Source organism: Spodoptera frugiperda, chromosome 20 (genome assembly GCF_023101765.2).
Source record: "Spodoptera frugiperda isolate SF20-4 chromosome 20, AGI-APGP_CSIRO_Sfru_2.0, whole genome shotgun sequence".
NCBI classification, from domain to species: Eukaryota; Metazoa; Arthropoda; class Insecta; order Lepidoptera; family Noctuidae; genus Spodoptera; species Spodoptera frugiperda.
In genome coordinates this window covers 3,703,417-3,721,666 of record NC_064231.1, presented here as the reverse complement: position 1 = coordinate 3,721,666, position 18,250 = coordinate 3,703,417, and the positions used below count along the sequence as shown (strand labels likewise).

At 33.6% G+C, this 18,250-nt stretch overlaps 1 protein-coding gene across 8 annotated transcripts in view; it reads left to right on the top strand.

Moving 5' to 3' along the window:
* The window catches only part of LOC118261899 (four and a half LIM domains protein 2), a 193,114-nt gene that overhangs the window by 92,930 nt on the left and 81,934 nt on the right, over window positions 1-18,250 (top strand). For 3 of the 8 annotated variants that reach the window (XM_050701494.1, XM_050701493.1, XM_050701495.1), the window contains exon 2: window positions 9,031-9,284. The exons of 4 other annotated variants lie outside the window; for them this stretch is intronic. In XM_050701494.1, coding sequence (XP_050557451.1) covers window positions 9,094-9,284 — 191 coding nt within the window. In that variant the 5' untranslated portion in view covers window positions 9,031-9,093. Of the gene's footprint in view, window positions 1-9,030; window positions 9,285-18,250 lie in introns of those variants that run through there. One more of the 8 variants, XM_035572922.2, reaches the window with a different exon arrangement.

Genomic DNA, 18,250 nt, shown 5'->3' with positions numbered 1-18,250 from the left:
AAAAATAAGACCATAAAAGACGCTCTTCGTACGGAACCCTCATAAAAGACAATGTTCCTAATTAAAATCTCCATTCAACGTAATGGCATGTTTATAATGCCAGCTAAAAATAGATCTTAATCGCAAAGTAATTAAATTAAAAATCCAGTAACAAGTTGACGTAATCTGTTACCGAGTGTTATGTTTATTCTTTTGTTTATAAATTCCTTCAATACCTCAATGCGATTGAATTTGGCAAAATGGCGATGAGGTCATGAGTTGAACAATGACTATCAAGTCATTTACTATTTAAATTAACATATCAGTGCGTTTAACGTTTTATTTTAAATATAAAATATCTAGTTTCAACTGGATCTTTAACCTTTAGTTTTTGATTTGAGGTTTTACATATCACAAAATCTTATTAAGACATGTTTTCCAACTTCCTTTATTATTTGTATATAAAATTCACAATTTATATAAAAATGTTAAAAAAGAGATTTATGATAATGATTTATTATTTTATTTTTGTCCAGGTGATACAATTTTGCACACTGTGCAGTGACTAAGCTTGTTACGCGATTTTATTGGTGTGTTTAACGACAAATGATCTTGACATTGAATTTATTTCGCCGCATGCATTGACATTTCTCATTTTCTCTGTCATAAGAATAAATAAAACTTTTACCTACTAGATATTTCAACAAGTATGCTAATGCGTTTATTAGCCTTTTATTTTTAGCCAAATATTTTATATTTGACTTTTGAATATTACTACTACCTACTTACTTTATGTATTTACGAAAAATCGATGTTTTTGTGAAGCATTCGTTTCCAGCTTGTAATAGGTATGTATGCCAAGATTTTATGACACCGTAGAGAGCTTATTAAGAACTTTTTGGTCTACTTTTTCTGTTTCTGAGCGCAGTAGAGGTCAAATTTCTCTGCGTAAAGTGGTCATATTTTGTAGATATTGGTTTTCTTACATCATTAACAGATTAATGATTATGTTATCGGTTTACTCACGTAGTAACTGTCTGACGGGGTAACTCGACAAGTTTCAAGCCATGATTGAGGCTCATATTCATGAACTGCATTCCGCGACAATCGACGCGTTATATCATTACCAGAGTTATAGGTTAGGCGTTAAATGCGTGTCTTAAGGCTTACGATTGAAATCCATGTTACGACCTAGTTCATCACTGAAACCTTATGTTAGAGATCTGATTTAGATACTTATGTATTATGTGTTATGTGTTAGCCTACATACAACGTATGTCATTGCTAAAAATAATATAGTATAGACTAACTCGTTAATCGATTGCATGTGTTTATGCTTCATTTCCAATTTTCTATAGCCAAGATTAAGTTTTCTTGAGTGAATCAATTTCGCAATTGTTTGTTTTCCACTGCAGCATGGAGACTAAAATCATCTCTGTAGTTTAAAAGTCATTCATGTCCCTGGGACACTAGTGTTCCAGTGTTTTCATGGTTTCACTGTAGATCCTGTCTTACAGGAGTTGCAGCAGTTCGTGGTTGTATCTACTGTAAATTTAGTAGGTCGTGGCGGGCTTGTCCCATAAAAAATGTCACAATTACTAAATTAACTGACAAGAGCCTACATCTTTTCCCATTATTAAACATATAAGCGTGTTGATGTTCTAGCTAAGAATTCTTCCATTGATTACAAACTCCTATAGAACCTGGCGTCTCTAACGTTTGTTCATTATACTCCCATCAGGCTATGCATTAGCCTAGGAGTCGATAACAAAAACTTGTGATTACGTTCTCACGAGAAACATGCATGTAGTGTACCTATCTACCTATCTATTGATAGTTGGCTTTTGCTACAGACATTGGAATGGCAACATTTGTCTGCTATGATGATGAAGTCATTATTCATACGTTAGTTACGTGATTGTTTGTTCTATATAACATAACAATACGTATTGACTGAAGGTAGAGTCAGAAGAATGAGTACCTTTCGCCAGTTGATAATATTATTATGTCGAACTGAATAAAAATCAGATATACAATCGTAGTTAATCTCCGTATTTTTGCTGATTGAATACTGTAAAAACCGCGTGTTCAACAGTCAACCTGGCGACTATCTTCTAAAATGTTTAAATACCTATAATTCATATTTGAATTCTGACTAATTGCTTGATATTGTTATGTTTTAAATTCATCAGATGTCTTACAATGCATTACGAATCAGTGATTGAGTGACAATAAAAGGATATTGTCAATTTGTCACTCACTCAGGACAATAATTTGAAATTCGTAACATATCACAATGTATCTTTGTATAGTTAATTCATTTATAGGCTATCGTTATTTAGTTATAGGCCGTTATTTAATTTCCACTTTTCTTTTAAAGTAGTACGTCCAAAACCCTACTTAATAGAACGGTTATGAATATATTTTAAATGGGTAATTTATTTTACAAAACGCAGGATGCCACTGAAATTTGTTGATATTTCTATTTACTTCTCACATATTAACACCTAAACATTTCATATTCCACTTTAAAACAGGCGGCAAATTATGTCATGTAAAATAAAAAAAAAAAACGATTATTTTGCTACACGAGCTCATATTTTAGCACATAATTAAATGTTATGACAGTAAAGAGGCCGGAACGATGTCAAAAAGTTTTATATCAGCGATTTTTTACTGCGAATAAATTGAATTTTATTTTTAAAGCGTACGCTTAGACACATTGACACATTTCGAACTAGAGTCTGTAGCGGATTGGTCATTAATTTGTTATAATGTGTTGAGTAGATGCTCAGAACTAAAACATAAGGTGATAGTTACATAAGTGTAAAGAATTCATGATATGATTTTTTTCTACGACATAGTGATATTAGCACCACTGTGGTGATGGCGCTTATTCTGACAGTTTTCGTAAATAAAACGCTGGAATTCGTGACAGTTTGATAGCAGCAAAAATAAAACTACTTTCTAGTAAAATAAAGCTATCAAAAACACATTATCAGTAAAAAAATATGCAACAAATATGTAGTTACATCGAGAACGTGACTATTAATAACTTGAATAACATTCGCGAAGTTGCAACTTGAGTATAATTAGATTACCATACTGCTTCACTGCTAAACATGTACATTTTTCACGTTAGCACCATCTGACAGCTGCTGTCATTATGATTTACAGACGGGATTTATGAACGCGTAGCTTCTGTGTAACTAACTTTATAAATCGATGGTGAAATTTTTTTCCTCTCATTCCATAAATATTTCAGATAAAAACGTTGTGGTAAAATATCGCTAGAATTGATCAGTTTTGACATGAAACGTCACTTGTACGTAATTTGATTAAAATGTTGAACATTGACATTATTTTACGCTGACGTTGACATATTCGTGGCGTATCTCACTCTTGGAAAGTATTGCATATTGATAAATTCATTTTAGTAGTTCTCGAGCGTAAGGCTGCCAAGGCTTTGTATATTGATGCATAGTGTGACGTTTATTACGCGCTGTAGAAAAAAGAAACTGGGTATGTAATTATGTATGTAGTTTTTACATAAACGTAGTTGTGCACATGTACCTAATTAAACAGTTTTTGTTAGTAGTTATATGAGCATCTAAATGAAATTGAACTCAATAAAATAATCAGATCTTCAAATATTAATTAGGTAGTCTGAAAATATTACGCTATTCGTTTTCTTGACACAAATTAATATTAATTTTTCTGTGGAGTTGTCAAGAATTTTCTACCATTTCTCTCCGTCAGTCCTACGCATATTTAGTGTAACATTCAAATGGGGTTATTGAACTACGCAATGTCTCTATTAAAATCACAAGATAAAATGCGATAACTGTACCTGCATACAAAAATTACAAGAAAAGTACCAATAAGTGATTAGAAATAATTGAACACTAGTTATTTTATAATTTTCAACAACAGCTGTGTATAAATGTCCTTAAGAATGCCAATAAGACTATTAAAATATAAATGCTCGACATAAATTTAAGTAAAACATGGACTAAACGGTATGGTACTGAAGCTTATTGGATATTTAGAGCTAATTAAAATGTGATTATACCATAAAGAGCCAAGCGGCTTACTTAACACACCCATTCGGGACATTAGGTTTAATGTTTTTGCGTAAATAACTTTCTGTATTTGGATATATTATTTCAGTCGTGAATAAATTGACTGCCGGCGATCATAGATTGCATAATGCCATTAACGCTGGAGAAATAGAACGGATCGTTTGCGCACTTGTGAATGAATCATTGAAACATTCACGTGAATGTGTGGTGTAGATCAATTATTTTGGAAATTGCTCGTAAACTGTGCATTGCATTCGATCAAGGATATTTTCTTTCTTTGAATTATCTCGACTCATAGTTTTGTTTTTCAAGAACTTTAGTTTTAGTTACTTTGCCAAGAACAACAATACGTTTAGCAGTGCTAAATGCAAGCGTTGTTAGTTTACTTCTTCCGACTTTCAATAGAAAAAACAGCACAATTTATGAGAGATATTACTTGTACTATTCACTTACCAAGTAAATAAATAATGTTTTCTGACTATTCAAACAAACTAACTTCACAATTTCATACCCAAGTCACGTTCGTAACTACGTTTTACAAAACATAAACTGTTTCATAATGTCTAATTAGTTGCCTTATAAGGAACTCGTTAATTCTGAACCAGCAAACGCATGCGCCTGTCAACCTATTTTAAATTAAACAAAAACGGTTATTTATACTTTGACATGTCAACAAATTACTGTCTGTTGTCTGTTATCTTAGTTTTTGTTGCCAGTCTAGACTTTGATACCTTGTTAATTTATTCGTGTGTTGTTAGGTCGCTTTGTAATAGTAATAGTAAATAATGTGGGAACTGTGCTAAACATTTTTGAAATTTCAATATCTTTCTAAGCCACACTACATGATACCATTCATAAAAACAGATTACGTCTACAACATAGCTCTAGTACGTAAATAAAATGATTAAGTAGACGGCTGGAAATGTTTATAATAACTAACTTCTTTTTACCAGTATATTATGCGCATGCCATAAATTGAGTAAAAGGAAGAACGAAAACAGAATTTTCTTTACCGTTTTTTCATGCGTACAGATGTTCTCGAAACATCTCACATCAATTACTATACTGATCAACTGAGTAATTATACTGTGTTCGTCCATATTAGCAGTAAATGAACTGCGTGGATCAAACGGTTCACGTTCGTTCGAGAGTGCGGAGACAATGGGCAACAACGACGAATTGTTTAAATTAGAACTTCCTACGACAGAGGTCGCGGCCAGCGGTCCAGTCCTTGCTGCGACCGTTTCCTTTATTTGTTTCATAAGTTAATCTGTTAGTTAAATAGGTCACATGTGTAGACTCTTTATTCTTATATTACCTTTTGTTTATAAACAAAAGTGCGTACGTATTTTCTTGTAAGTACGTGATTTTTTGCTCAGGTAATCACACTTGTTGGCCCACTGTGCGCTCGTTACGATCTTTTTTGACATTGTGTCATAAACACTAATTTATGCATCGTTCTTTTTGTTATACATGACGTAACTAGTGTTCTAATTTCAAATAGGTAGAATTGGTATTTTCTATTCTATTTTCTTTTTTTTTAAATAACGACATTTGAACTTGGAATATTTTAACATGATTTGCACGTTTTCCAATCCCGGTTGACATTTTTTTTTTTTTATTGTGTCTACATTATGTTGGCAAAGGAAACTAGGTTTGCAACCTGTTTTTTAAGAGTAGGTTAACCTAGTTATTATTCAATCTACATAATCTACGTTGGAGCACGTCTGTTTAATTTCGTCTTCAGACAAAACCCATCCATCACAGATTAGCTTAGAAATTATTAATAATATTACATAAATCGACGGCTTATCTTTTCGCACGAATTGTGATACGTACAGGCGGCAGCACATTGAGCTATACATTCCATTCTTAAATAGATTCTCAACCTTATCACCTTAACAATAAAGTTGAAAATCAAACTAGATTTTTTTTTTAGATTGGGGTAGCTTTATAAGCAGTTGTCTTGTACAATTGGTTACTATGAAACGTTACGAAGGTTGTAAAGACAGTAAACGTACGTTTCGCTGGAGTAGTACAATGGACACTGATGTTAGTTACTACGTAGTGATTTGAGTAATGTATGACGTTGATTTTCCATGTAAATAGGTACCTACGTAAGTTCTTATACGGATATTTTTGTTACATATGGATTAAATAAGCCCTTAAACATAACGTCTAGCTTGTTTTCCTCTAACTATAGCCAGTCTGTAGGTTCACAGGGTCTTGAAGTTTAGTTAGAAATAGAATGGTTCTTAGTCAGTAGGAGTCTGACACTGCCTTTCGCATCACTCAAGATGGGTGAAGTCATTGGATGATTTTCCCCTTAAAAAAAAGCATCAAGATTATGGCAAACCCTCTTATTAGGTTTATAAATACATATACTTAGGTATGTAGAGCAGGTCCATAGTCCAACAACATCACAATAATATTTTTCCTAACATAAATATAATTATTTTCTAAATAGACGCCATTGTCCTTTCCCTTAGCTCTTTTATCTATTCAAAGTGATTTCCAAAACAAAACCATTGTATAAATTTGTTTTCCTATCCTACAAGAACAATAAGTCTACGTAATACTAGTAATAGACTAAATAGAGGTGAAGTCATCTTTAACTGCATCTTCCTAACCATCTCCCACGCTTCTAACTCTTAAAACAAATAATTCAAAGACCGGACACCTAAAAAAGACTGCACATCAAAATACACCAAATTCACAAACCTCTTCAAGCAACTTTTGACCTTATGTCGAAAGTGGTAAAGTTCAAAGTCCGTTGTAGTACTTTAACAGGTTGTATAGCTTAATGTGCTTGTGTATCCAGGCATGTAAAACTACAGTTTCGGCCTTGTATTGTTTCTATAGTTCTCAGATTAACGGATCTTCAATGTCAATGTCCTTATATGTAAAGCCTTCTGCGGACTTGTGATTTTGGCTGACGTACATAAAATAATCATCCTGTATTAGTTAGTTACTAGCGACCAGCCCCAGCTTCGCAATGGGTGCAATGGTGATATATTATGCATGTATTATACATATAAAGCTTCCTCTTGAATCACTCTAACTATTAAAAAAACCGCATCAAAATCCGTTGCGTAGTTTTAAGGATTTAAGCATACAAAGGGACAGAGAAAGTGACTTTGTTTTATACTATGTAGTGATGTACCCCGTATTAGGACTAACATACGTGGAAAATAAAGAAAATTTAGATTTGTTCATCTTTATTTAAACACCGGGAAATTAAAAACGTGATTTCATCTTCTTCGCTTCATTTTCTTACTGTTGAAACCACGAAATGAAGAAGAGATTGGTTTTATAATTATGTTAAAAGAATATAAAATGTGTGTGTGTGTGTGTTTTTTTTTTTTTTATATTATTGACTGACGAAATCTCTATCAAAACAAGCCTTTGTGTGGAGGTGGAGGCCATCCAATGTTTTTTTTTCTTTACATATCGCGTGTCACTCTTGACAGTTTTGACAGATTGAAACCGATATTTTCTTTGTGTAGGCGTTAGAGCTAAAGGTTAAGTGATTGGAATTCAAAAATAGAATAGAATTGTTTTGCACATTTTTGCATTTGAAAAACGAAGAGTACGTTCAATTTGAATATAGAACAATAAATAATTTAACATTTGCCAACTTTTTTACTGTACCTAGTTCATTTCTTTTTACAATCAGCCTATTTGGTGAACACGGAGGTTGTAAAAAAAAAAGAATGGTTAAGGTTTGTCAAAAATGTTCTCATGGTGTGGTCATTTCCTTGCTCCATAAAAACGAGAATGTTTAACATTTCCTGACTGACCGAGCGAACATTCCCACAAAATAAGAGGCAAACAGTTCTCAGGAGTCAGTTGTTTTAAACTATTTACATCAGGTATGAGAAAATGGAAACAGTAGGTCTGTATAGAACTATAGACGTATAATATTGTTGAAAAGACAAGAAAATGTCTTATTATACTCATGAATTTTCGATTATGTTATCGAATATGTTTATAGAAACGATTAGGTTACTTACATCACACGATTGTTTTTCTAGGAATGGTATTTTAGTGACAATACTTATATTATTTTAAAACAATTAAATGACGATTGTTTTTTAGAAACCATGAAAATAGAAATTAAGTTAATTATTAAACTTAAAATTTACGGTTATGTTTAGTATTTCACAACCAGAAATCTGATGCACATAACTACTTATACATTATGTGGCTCCATCCTTGCAAAATTTCACTCTCTAGGCTAAACGACTCGATGGATTTTGGCTTGAGAGGTGTCGTTAGATTCGTATTTACTGTGAGAGTGACGCTGGATATATCAAAATAATAAAAAAATCAAAATGGCGGATTTTTGGCGCCAAATTCGAATATTACCCACTCTCTAGTCTGAACGACTCGATGGATTTCAGCTTGATAGGGGTCGTTTGATTCGTATTTACTCTGAGAGTGACACTAGATATATCAAAATATAATAAATAATAAAACTAAAAGAAAATAAAATAAAAAAGGTAATTTAAAAAACTAAAAAACCCGACTGCGTTTCTTTATAACATGAAAATGAATGAAAAAAAACCTAAAACAAGAATACAAGTAAGCAGTCGGGACCCATTCTAAATATTATGAAGACTTAGTGAGGGCACATACGGCTTTCTAGAATGGGTCCCGACTGCTTAAATTTTTCTTGTATTCTTGTTTTAGGGTTTTTTTTCATTTTCATGTTATAAAGAAACGCAGTCGGGTTTTTTAGTTTTTTAAATTACCTTTTTTATTAGTCGATAAGAATCGTGACACTCCCTCTCACCTCGATGCACATACCTACTTATACATTATAGAAAGAAGAAAGAAAGAAAAAACAGTTTATTTGCACCAATTAAAAAAATATATTATGTTGCATTATCCTTGCAAAATTCCAACGAAATCTCTAAAAACCTATCAGTCAAGTCCGCCATCATTCCTCACACTCTACTACCAACAGCTAATGACAAAACTTATGCCAAAGAAGTGTAAAAACCAAAGAGAACCAAAGTTATTTAGTTAAATGCCTCCAACGGAGACTACGGTTGAGGGGACCGGTATGCTGTGCCTCTCGAGACACGACAACTGCCCCTGGAGCGAAGCCCTAAAGTCGGCGGAGGTCGACTGGACGGGGATACAGTACACCTGTCTGAAGATCCTCCATCTCTACTGCAAGGTCTTCGAAAAGGAAGATGTACTGGATATGGTTATTCGGTGAGTTTTGTGTTTGTGACTTTTTGAATTTGAACCAAGTATTTTTGGTCGTATTTGAGAATCAAAACCCTTATTAAAATACTGTAAATCAACGCTTTTGGATTAACTAGGACACTTGTTAGAACATGTCATTGTTTGTTTAACTGCAGAAAAGTCAATTTGCTAAAAAAAAATTAAAAGAAAACATTAAAGTGAAGCTATCATACTCTGGAGTTTTGCCACTAAGCCTTCTATTCTGCTATCTCTTCATGTCAAAGTTACCATCTGTTTATCTAATAAAACACAAAACTTTTTCATCCCAAACGGCGCATAAACATCCGATAATCTTCAATAAATCGTTGAACGGAAACAAGTAGCTATTTGATACAATGTATCCCACTAAATCTCGACTCGTCGGCAATAACCGTCAACGTAAACAAAATGCCGGCAATAATCTGGACGGAGCACTTTCCCGCGTTAATATTTCATTAAAACGATAATTTTATCGTGGCGTGGAACAGAGTCATCAAATTGGGCAATGCAGCGCTGCCCACGCCACGCAGCGTCAGGACACGTCGCTTTAATCGCCAGTTCCTGTCGCCTGCAGATAATTTAATTTATGCTAGAAATATTGTTAACGTGTTTTGTTTTGTTCTAGCGCTTATTTTGTTCTAGAAAACTAGAATTTGTAATAATATCTAAAACTAAAAAATAACTAAAAATCCCGGTTTGCTTACGTAAATTAATGGAGAAAAGCTCTACTAGTTTCGAGTCACAGAAGGACTCTTCATCATGAGCAGCGTGCACAGACGCCTACTGATTTACGTGAAAATTGGGATTTTTAGTTAATATGTCTCACGATAGTTATTATAAAAATATCTAAAACTTTAGAATACGAAGAATAGAATAGAAAAAATCTTGTGATTGCGTATGAGACATAATATGTTGCGACATTGTTTTTACAAACTATCAACGTAGTTTATAGCCCTTTTTAAAAGCAAGCAAGTCCTTCACCAAGCATATTTTCAGTCACCTCATAACTATCCAGTCTCCAATTTAGGGCCCTTAGTCACCGACATAGCCCATTCAAAGTGATGAATACTCCAGTCGTAGCCAAAACAACGTAACGCATATTACTTCTAAGATTTACTGCGTGTAGGTAGTCAGTTAATGGCATCCACATGCTGATGGACCTACTGGTCTTTATGAGGAATGAGTAAGACCAGTGGCTCGCTCCCAAGTCTCATACATCATGCTTCAGAACGGAACTGCAAGGTCTCTTCGTCATATGAGGACGTCAGCATAAAGTGGGTGTCATATCCAAGATCTACCTCTTCTATTTCAAAAGAATGATAATCATGAGGGATGATATGTCCAGAACAGTATTTTTTTATAGTAAACCATAGCATTGCTATGTACCGAGATCGTACGTATCATACCGGCGATATTCTTGAGTTGTGATGTGGTCCTATAAATCCAGAAGTCTATAAGCTACTGTAAATAGTTACTTTTGGTTAGGATAACTCCCAAAATCACACCGTTTTTTTTTTTGAGTAGACCCCCTGATTCATTGGACCGTGTTACCGGTATATTATAATCGTCACCTAATTTAAGAAGCCCGAAAACGAAACCTACTTTTTTATTTTCATAAAACTTAACTTTATGATGGGACTCATTTCTCGCCAGACCAAAATCTAGGTCAAGAATGGGCCTAGTTAGTAAAAATAATATAATTAGGTACACTGTCTGGCACAAATATTCTTTTAAAATTAGCTTCTCTGCCTATACTGATTGACATTGCCTTGATCTTATTAAAATTAAACCAATCTTCTTAAGTCGGTGCTGCCAAATGCATTTAAGTATCAAGAAATTGACAAATTACATGAGTGACTATGTGATGTTTCATGGAATATTCTGGAAACGTCATTAGGAATCAAGTTTGTTTTAAACTCATTAGGAGCTGTGTCAATAATTCTAACCAATTTGGTATTTAAACTTCCTGTATGTGTAAATAAATTAGCCATTATATGTACCTACATAATGTGTATTACACTGCTGTACACTTATTTGTTATTTCTACTGACACATCTAATGATAAGAATATATTATAGTTAGTGTAGGTTTATGCAAACAATACCAAATTTTTGAGGAAGGATAAAAATTATGTTTTTTATTCTACTTACTGGTGATTGCTATGCCAAATAGTACAATGGAAGTACCATAAGACAAAATATGCTGGTAATTCCAAAATTTCATTTCGATATATTAAATGTAGTTTTTTTTTAAACTGAACATCCTAATCAAATCAAACCACTTTAAAGCATCCATACTGAATGTACAAATGTCAAATGCACATCTTTAGCGTTCGATTTTTCTTCAAACGTTTTCTATAAACAGTCAATAAACGTTTTCTCTAAAATCTCATTCAATTCTTCATCAAGTTCAAAAACATTTTAAATAGAATAAACGTCATCTTCTTTTCACAATCAAATAACTTTTAAGACATTTTCTTTTAAAATTGTATCCAACCATTCATTCGTCAGTTAACGACCCAAAGACTTGGTCTTTAATCATCTAAACTCATTAAAACAGTTCTAAAAACAAATTAGAATTCAGGTTAGCTTCAAAAGCCAGTGTTTATGTAACATAGAGTTTTTATGTGAATATTTTATCAAACAAGTCTAGCCTAGCATTATAGTCGTGTGCATTAAATCCAGATTTCAAAGAGCATGGTAATAAAATTTATTTTGTTTCCTACCAGTAATAAAAGATACTAGAAAACTTTTCCGAATCGTAAAATAACTACTTTTTGTAATGGAATTTTGTATGGATGGGGTTTCGTGAATCGAGGATTGAGTCACGTCGCGAAAATTTCCATGGTGTAATAAAGTGAACTGCTAATGTTTTAAATAAGTACTGGTAAAATTTGTGATGCATTAAAGCGACTAATAAGTTTTATTATATGTACCCTAAGGCTTGTGGTCATCTTACACTTGTGTTACCGTATAAAGGTCCACGATTATTTTGATTTCTATAATGCGATTAAAATTACCTTCCCAATTAACTCCATCCAAAGCATTATATTTATAGGCTTGGTCCTAGTTACAGATTTTGCCTCAACTCTTTTGAAACTTAAATGTCTACTACTCATCTCACTCACACTAAGATTTAGCTTTTATCTCTTCGGAATCTTTCATATTAACTATGAACAACCACAGCAAAATTTTTCTTTTCCTACTTCATTAGTCATGTTCTACCAAAATTTCAAACGATTATCAACAACTTATTATAGTTTCTTGTTCTGCGTATATTTTGCTTACGTATGTCTTTTAACAGCATTAAACCCACACAGTTGTTCGGAGATCCCCTTTATTCCCAAGATGCACTTGTAAATACTTGCAAAGTTATATTTAGGTGTGACCGTGACTCTCAAACAAATACCTAAGTGTTTATGACCGCCTGCGGAGGGCATTAGATTTAATTTTATTGGTACTTTCGATATCATTGTTCCGAAACGAGTTTAATAGTGAAATAAATCTTGTATACTGCAAAGTTAATGTAATGGCTTTAGATATTTCTCGAACTACGATAAGAAAAACATTTTCATTGTTAGCTACTTAGACCAGATGCTATTCATGATTTTCCATCTGTTCCAAAAATGATGTAAGTGCAACATTAAAATTCTCTAGCACCGTTATATGAAATCATTCATCATTCCGATTTGTACAGTAAGTCATGTTTATCATACTTTACGTACCTAAGTATTATAGTTAGTAGCTCTAATAGTACTAGATTAAATCTAGCGTTATGTCACAAATCGAACAAAGAATATAAATCTACGATTAAACGAAACAGGGCAACCCATCCAAAATTTTGTCCTGCTAAAACCGTTGCAGGATCATCATTAATATCATCATGCAAATATCATTCAATCACTGTCATTACTTTGAATTCATTTCAATACAATCAACGTTCGGACATGTTTATCAAATCGTAAACCCGTTTATATTTAATTACCCTATTTTTATGTATTTTCGCTAATTTTATCGGTATGTAACGAGGTAATAAAACGGTTTTGCGGGCTATAAAGGAACGTTAGCCGGGATGAGTCGCTCGTAACACGTTATGGCGAGTCTAATGAGTGTCGTGGCATTAGGAGTTTGCGAAAACAGGGCGAAACAGGTGGACCGCCTATTGTGGGTTAATAGTATTGTTTGTCATTGGGGTTAAATTAATTGTGATTTCTTTTCGTTGATGTTGTGTTTGGAAAATAGTTCAGCTTATTCTTTTTCTTGCATTTTATCCCTCAATTGACCATGTGTTATTATATTAGTATTCCATTACTACTTCATCATGAGCAGCGTGCGCAGAGTAGGTACTTAACAATTTTCAAAAGACAATTTGCCCAGTAGCAAAAAGAAACAGCGAACTGTCCAACTAAAGGATGAAGCAAGGTAGACTAAGATAATATGCCTATGTGACATCATTATTAGACCCCCTTTTCTTGCTTTTAAAAGGTACTTCATAGAACTATTCATAAATCTTATTGCTATATTACGTGAGAGACGAGTTTCAGTAACAAAATTATTAGCGAGAGGAATTCAAAACGAAACTCACCTTGATCAAAACTCATAATCCCGTGATGAGTTTCAAGTGGCCTATTTATTTCAAATTCAAATGAATCGGAAGAAAACATTCCAACCTTGCTACATGTTATTTCTTCATCTCAAATATTTATATTAATTTAATCTTTACGCCAAGACGAAGATGGTTTTGTAAACAAAATGCCACAAACTGCAAAACATAGAGGAAAGAGATGAGGAATACCATCTTATATCTAATTATGTTAATCAAACTGGCAATGTGTCCTTCGAATGACATTCGGTGATAGTATTGTAGCAAGACATTACGTGTTAAGTAATTTCTTTAAGTGTGGTAGAGCCATGCTTCGAAACCGAATTCGGGCCGGTTTGATCGGAGTGCTACTACGGCCTCACAGAAAAATGACGTGAAGCAACGTTTGCATTGCTATTCGTTGTGTGAGTGATGTTAACGGAGGCCCAATTACCCCCTCCATCCCAATCTTCCCAATTGACGATTCTCCAACAACCCTTAAATTCCTAATCCCCAAAAGGCCGGCAACGCACTTGTAACGCCCCTGGTGTTTCGCGGATCCATGGGCGGCGGCGATTGCTTACAATCAGATGATCCGCCCGCTCGTTTACCGGCTTCTACCATAAAAACATACATAGAGAGAAGTTCTCCGAGTCGACGGACATTGAATACCTAAACACGCTGTTTCCTATAGACCCTTTTGCTCTAGAGTGGAAACACGTACATAACATACTGTTTTATCACTATTCTCCGTGCAAAAAAGAAACTTAAACACTGCATGTTTATTTCATTAGCAAAATGGGGTTGCAAAGAGGTCGCAGAAAGGTCTACAATTGTCTACAGCCCAGGGTTGCTGAGTAAATATGGCTTGAAATAGAACGGAAATGTCACTTAGTATAAATGTTATGGGTTTTGTACACAATGGCGTACGTGGACGCATTCCTAATGACGCTGCGTTGATGGACTCTTGTTTTGCAATAGAATAAAAGAAGTTAAACATTGTCTTGCAAGTACCTAGACTGAGTTTTTTAATGTGCTGGAACTAATTATAATACATTAGCGACCCGCCCCAGCTTCGCATGGGTGCAATATTATGCATGTATTATACATAAAAATCTTCCTCTTGAATCATTCTATCTATTAAAAAAATTGCATCAAAATCCGTTGCGTAGTTTTAAAGATTTAAGCATACAAAGGCCTCCACTAGCGCATCATCAATGATGATGCGCTTGTGGAGGCCCGGCTTCAAAGCCTTGAACACAGGCGCAAGGTCGCAAGCCTTTCCGTTTTTTACCGGATACATTTCCGAACTGCACAACTTGATTCCCCCTAGTCCTTTCCATCAACGAACCACAAGACAATCGGCGAGGCGTCACCGTTTCATGGTGGATATCCCACCCACTCGCACGAAACGCTTCGCTTCAAGCTTCTTTGTGCGAACTGCTAGGGAGTGGAACTCCTTGCCGGAGTCTGTGTTTCCTGATGGGTACAACCTGGGTGTCTTCAAAGCCCGAGTGAATAGGTTGCTTATGGGCAGACGTGCTCCACCGTAGGCCGCATCATCACTTACCATCAGGCGAGATAGCGGCCAAACGTCGGCCCATTCAATATATATATAAAAAAAAAAAAAGTGGCATAGGAAGAGTGAACAACATTTAAAAAAATAATATTGGATATTAAATTTTCTTCTAAACTTTTGCAAAGCGACTAATTAAGTACTTTAACTACTTATTTCATTCCTATTTCAAGTTTGTAGAGGATATCTTCATTAGTATTATTAGAGCGGTGTAGCTGATATCTATACATATAATAAAATCGTAGAAAAGTGCTGTCTGTACATTGAAAATACAAATAAAAAAAATAGCAGGGGTTATTGTTATGTCGATGTCGAACCCAAAAATGTAATTAACTTTTTTTAATCTGTTTGTCTGTTTGTCTGTTTGTCTGTTTGTCTGTTTGTCTGTTTGTCTGTTTGTCTGTTTGTCTGTTTGTCTGTTCGTCTGTGCGCGCTAATCTCAGAAACGGCTGATCCGAGTTGGATGCGGTTTTCACGAATATATTGTGGGATGCTTAAATTTACATTTAGTGTTTGTTTCATGTCAATCGGTTCATAAATAAAAAAGTTATGTCAAATTAAAGAATCACGTCGAACATTCTATGCTTATACCATTAATCTCCGCAACTATTTGACGGATTTGGTTGAAATTTGGTACAGATATAGTTTAGAACCTTAGAAAGGACATAGATATATTTTTATTTCAAAAATCAAAAAATAAAATAAAAATAAAATAAAATAAAATAAAATAAAAATAAAATAAAAATAAAATAAAAATAAAATAAAAATAAAATAAAAATAAAATAAAAATAAAATAAAATAAAAATAAAATAAAAATAAAATAAAAATAAAATAAAAATAAAATAAAATAAAAATAAAATAAAAATAAAATAAAAATTAAAACAATTGTTCAGTTCATGTTATTGTTTTAATTCATTGGAAATTTGTTTTTACAAAATAGTAAAAAGCAATGAAAAATATAACATAATACAACTTTTAGTACAAAGAAAACGCTCTAACGGAGTATAGATAATTCTATGTCGATCGTTACACGACTTCGGTTCATGTTATTGTTTTAATTCATCGAAAAAAGTTAACAAATAGTAAAAAGGTATGAAAAAAATATCAATATAATTAAACTTTTAGTACAAAGAAAATGCCCGAACGGAGTATAAATAAATAATCCAAGTTGTCTTTATCCTCGATAGATGGCGTTGGGACGAAATAGATCATGGTTTTGTTACAAATTTGGTTGGGTATCGGCCGAGCGCTTCGGTACTATTGTAGAAAATAATGTATTATATTATCAGTCGTATGATTATTTGTCTGTAGTGGTCCTGCTGTTTCGTATATTCTAAATTGGTTTCGTTGTATTTGTCAATTAATAAGTTTATTTGTTGGGTTTTCCTGGTTTTCTGGTTAAACTTTTTAACGTAGGTTTAGTTTGATATCGATTATTAGTAGTTACTGTAGTTAGTTTTTTTAATAAAATTGTAAGTCTAATTTATAAATTAATTAGATTAGATTTAAGTCGTTTCTTTTAAATTATTTAGTTTAAGCTTGGTTATTATAGCATAAAGGATAGGTTCTAATATAATTTCTTTTTTAATTGTTATAAATTCGTAATTCGTAGCTTTCTTTAAGTTAGTTTTCATCTTAAGTTCGGAAAGATTATAATATTTCTTTAGTTAAAGTCCGTTTTTAAACTATTTTTTCAATGCCCTAAGTGAGTATACATCTCATTATGTTGATTTTTGAAGAGTTCCCTGGAATATCTTCCACATCTCATTTTTGAAGAGATCCCGCGAGATCGGGAACTATGTGGTTAAAACCAAAAATTTGCCGGAAGTCACTATTCCACGCGAACGAAGTCGCGGGCAAAAGCTAGTTTATAAATAACAATAACTATGTATAATCAAGTGCAGTCCTTTCGAGGGAATACGTGAGTCATCGTGTTGACAGAAACACTGACGGTTGATTGGTCATTGTTTGCGAAGCTGAATTCAGTGATTGTGCACAGTGAAATTGGATTTTTTAATGGAACCATGGATTAGTTTCCTGTACCAAATTCATTATGGTCTTCGTCCTTTCTCAACATTTGTTGCGTCTTTTACTTTTCTTGATAAACGTGGCTTTTCCCTACTACAAACACGTTGAAAATTGTTCACTTTAATTATTTTGTGTTTACATAACACCTAAAAAGGTCACAGTACACAATCACATTATAGCATCTCTTTGTAATTTCATAGCCTTTCCTTAGATTTCGCAAAATCTTTCATATTGTGGCTGATTTTTGCCAGTACCATTAACCTGACAATGACAAAAATATATTTAGAAGCAAATATTTTCTTAACCTTTACTTACTCCTTTCAGAAAATCACAATGACATTTAACCATTGTAAAACCAATTTGCTTTAACCACCATAAAAAAGTAAAAAATACTTGGAAGAACTTAACATAGTTAAACAACGCCTTAGTAGTTAGTTTGCATCGCTAAGTAAATGGGTATGGGCACGGCGTTCCATTAGATAGTGGTAAGGTTGGAGTCAAGGACTTACAGCCTCTGGATGGGACTAAAAGGTTTTTTGTTTGCCTTGCTGCACCCGTGTCGTCTACTCGTCTGTCCGTCACGTTGCTTTTGCCCTTGAGCTAATGAATACTTCGTATAGAAATTACTGTGAGAAAGACAGAGAATCACACTATCACATTAGCATTTTAAATGTGAAAGTTCGCTTGTTTGGATGTTTGTCCGTCAATAACGTTGAAACTACTAAATGGATTTTGATAAAATTTGGTATACAGATAGGGTATGAGCTGA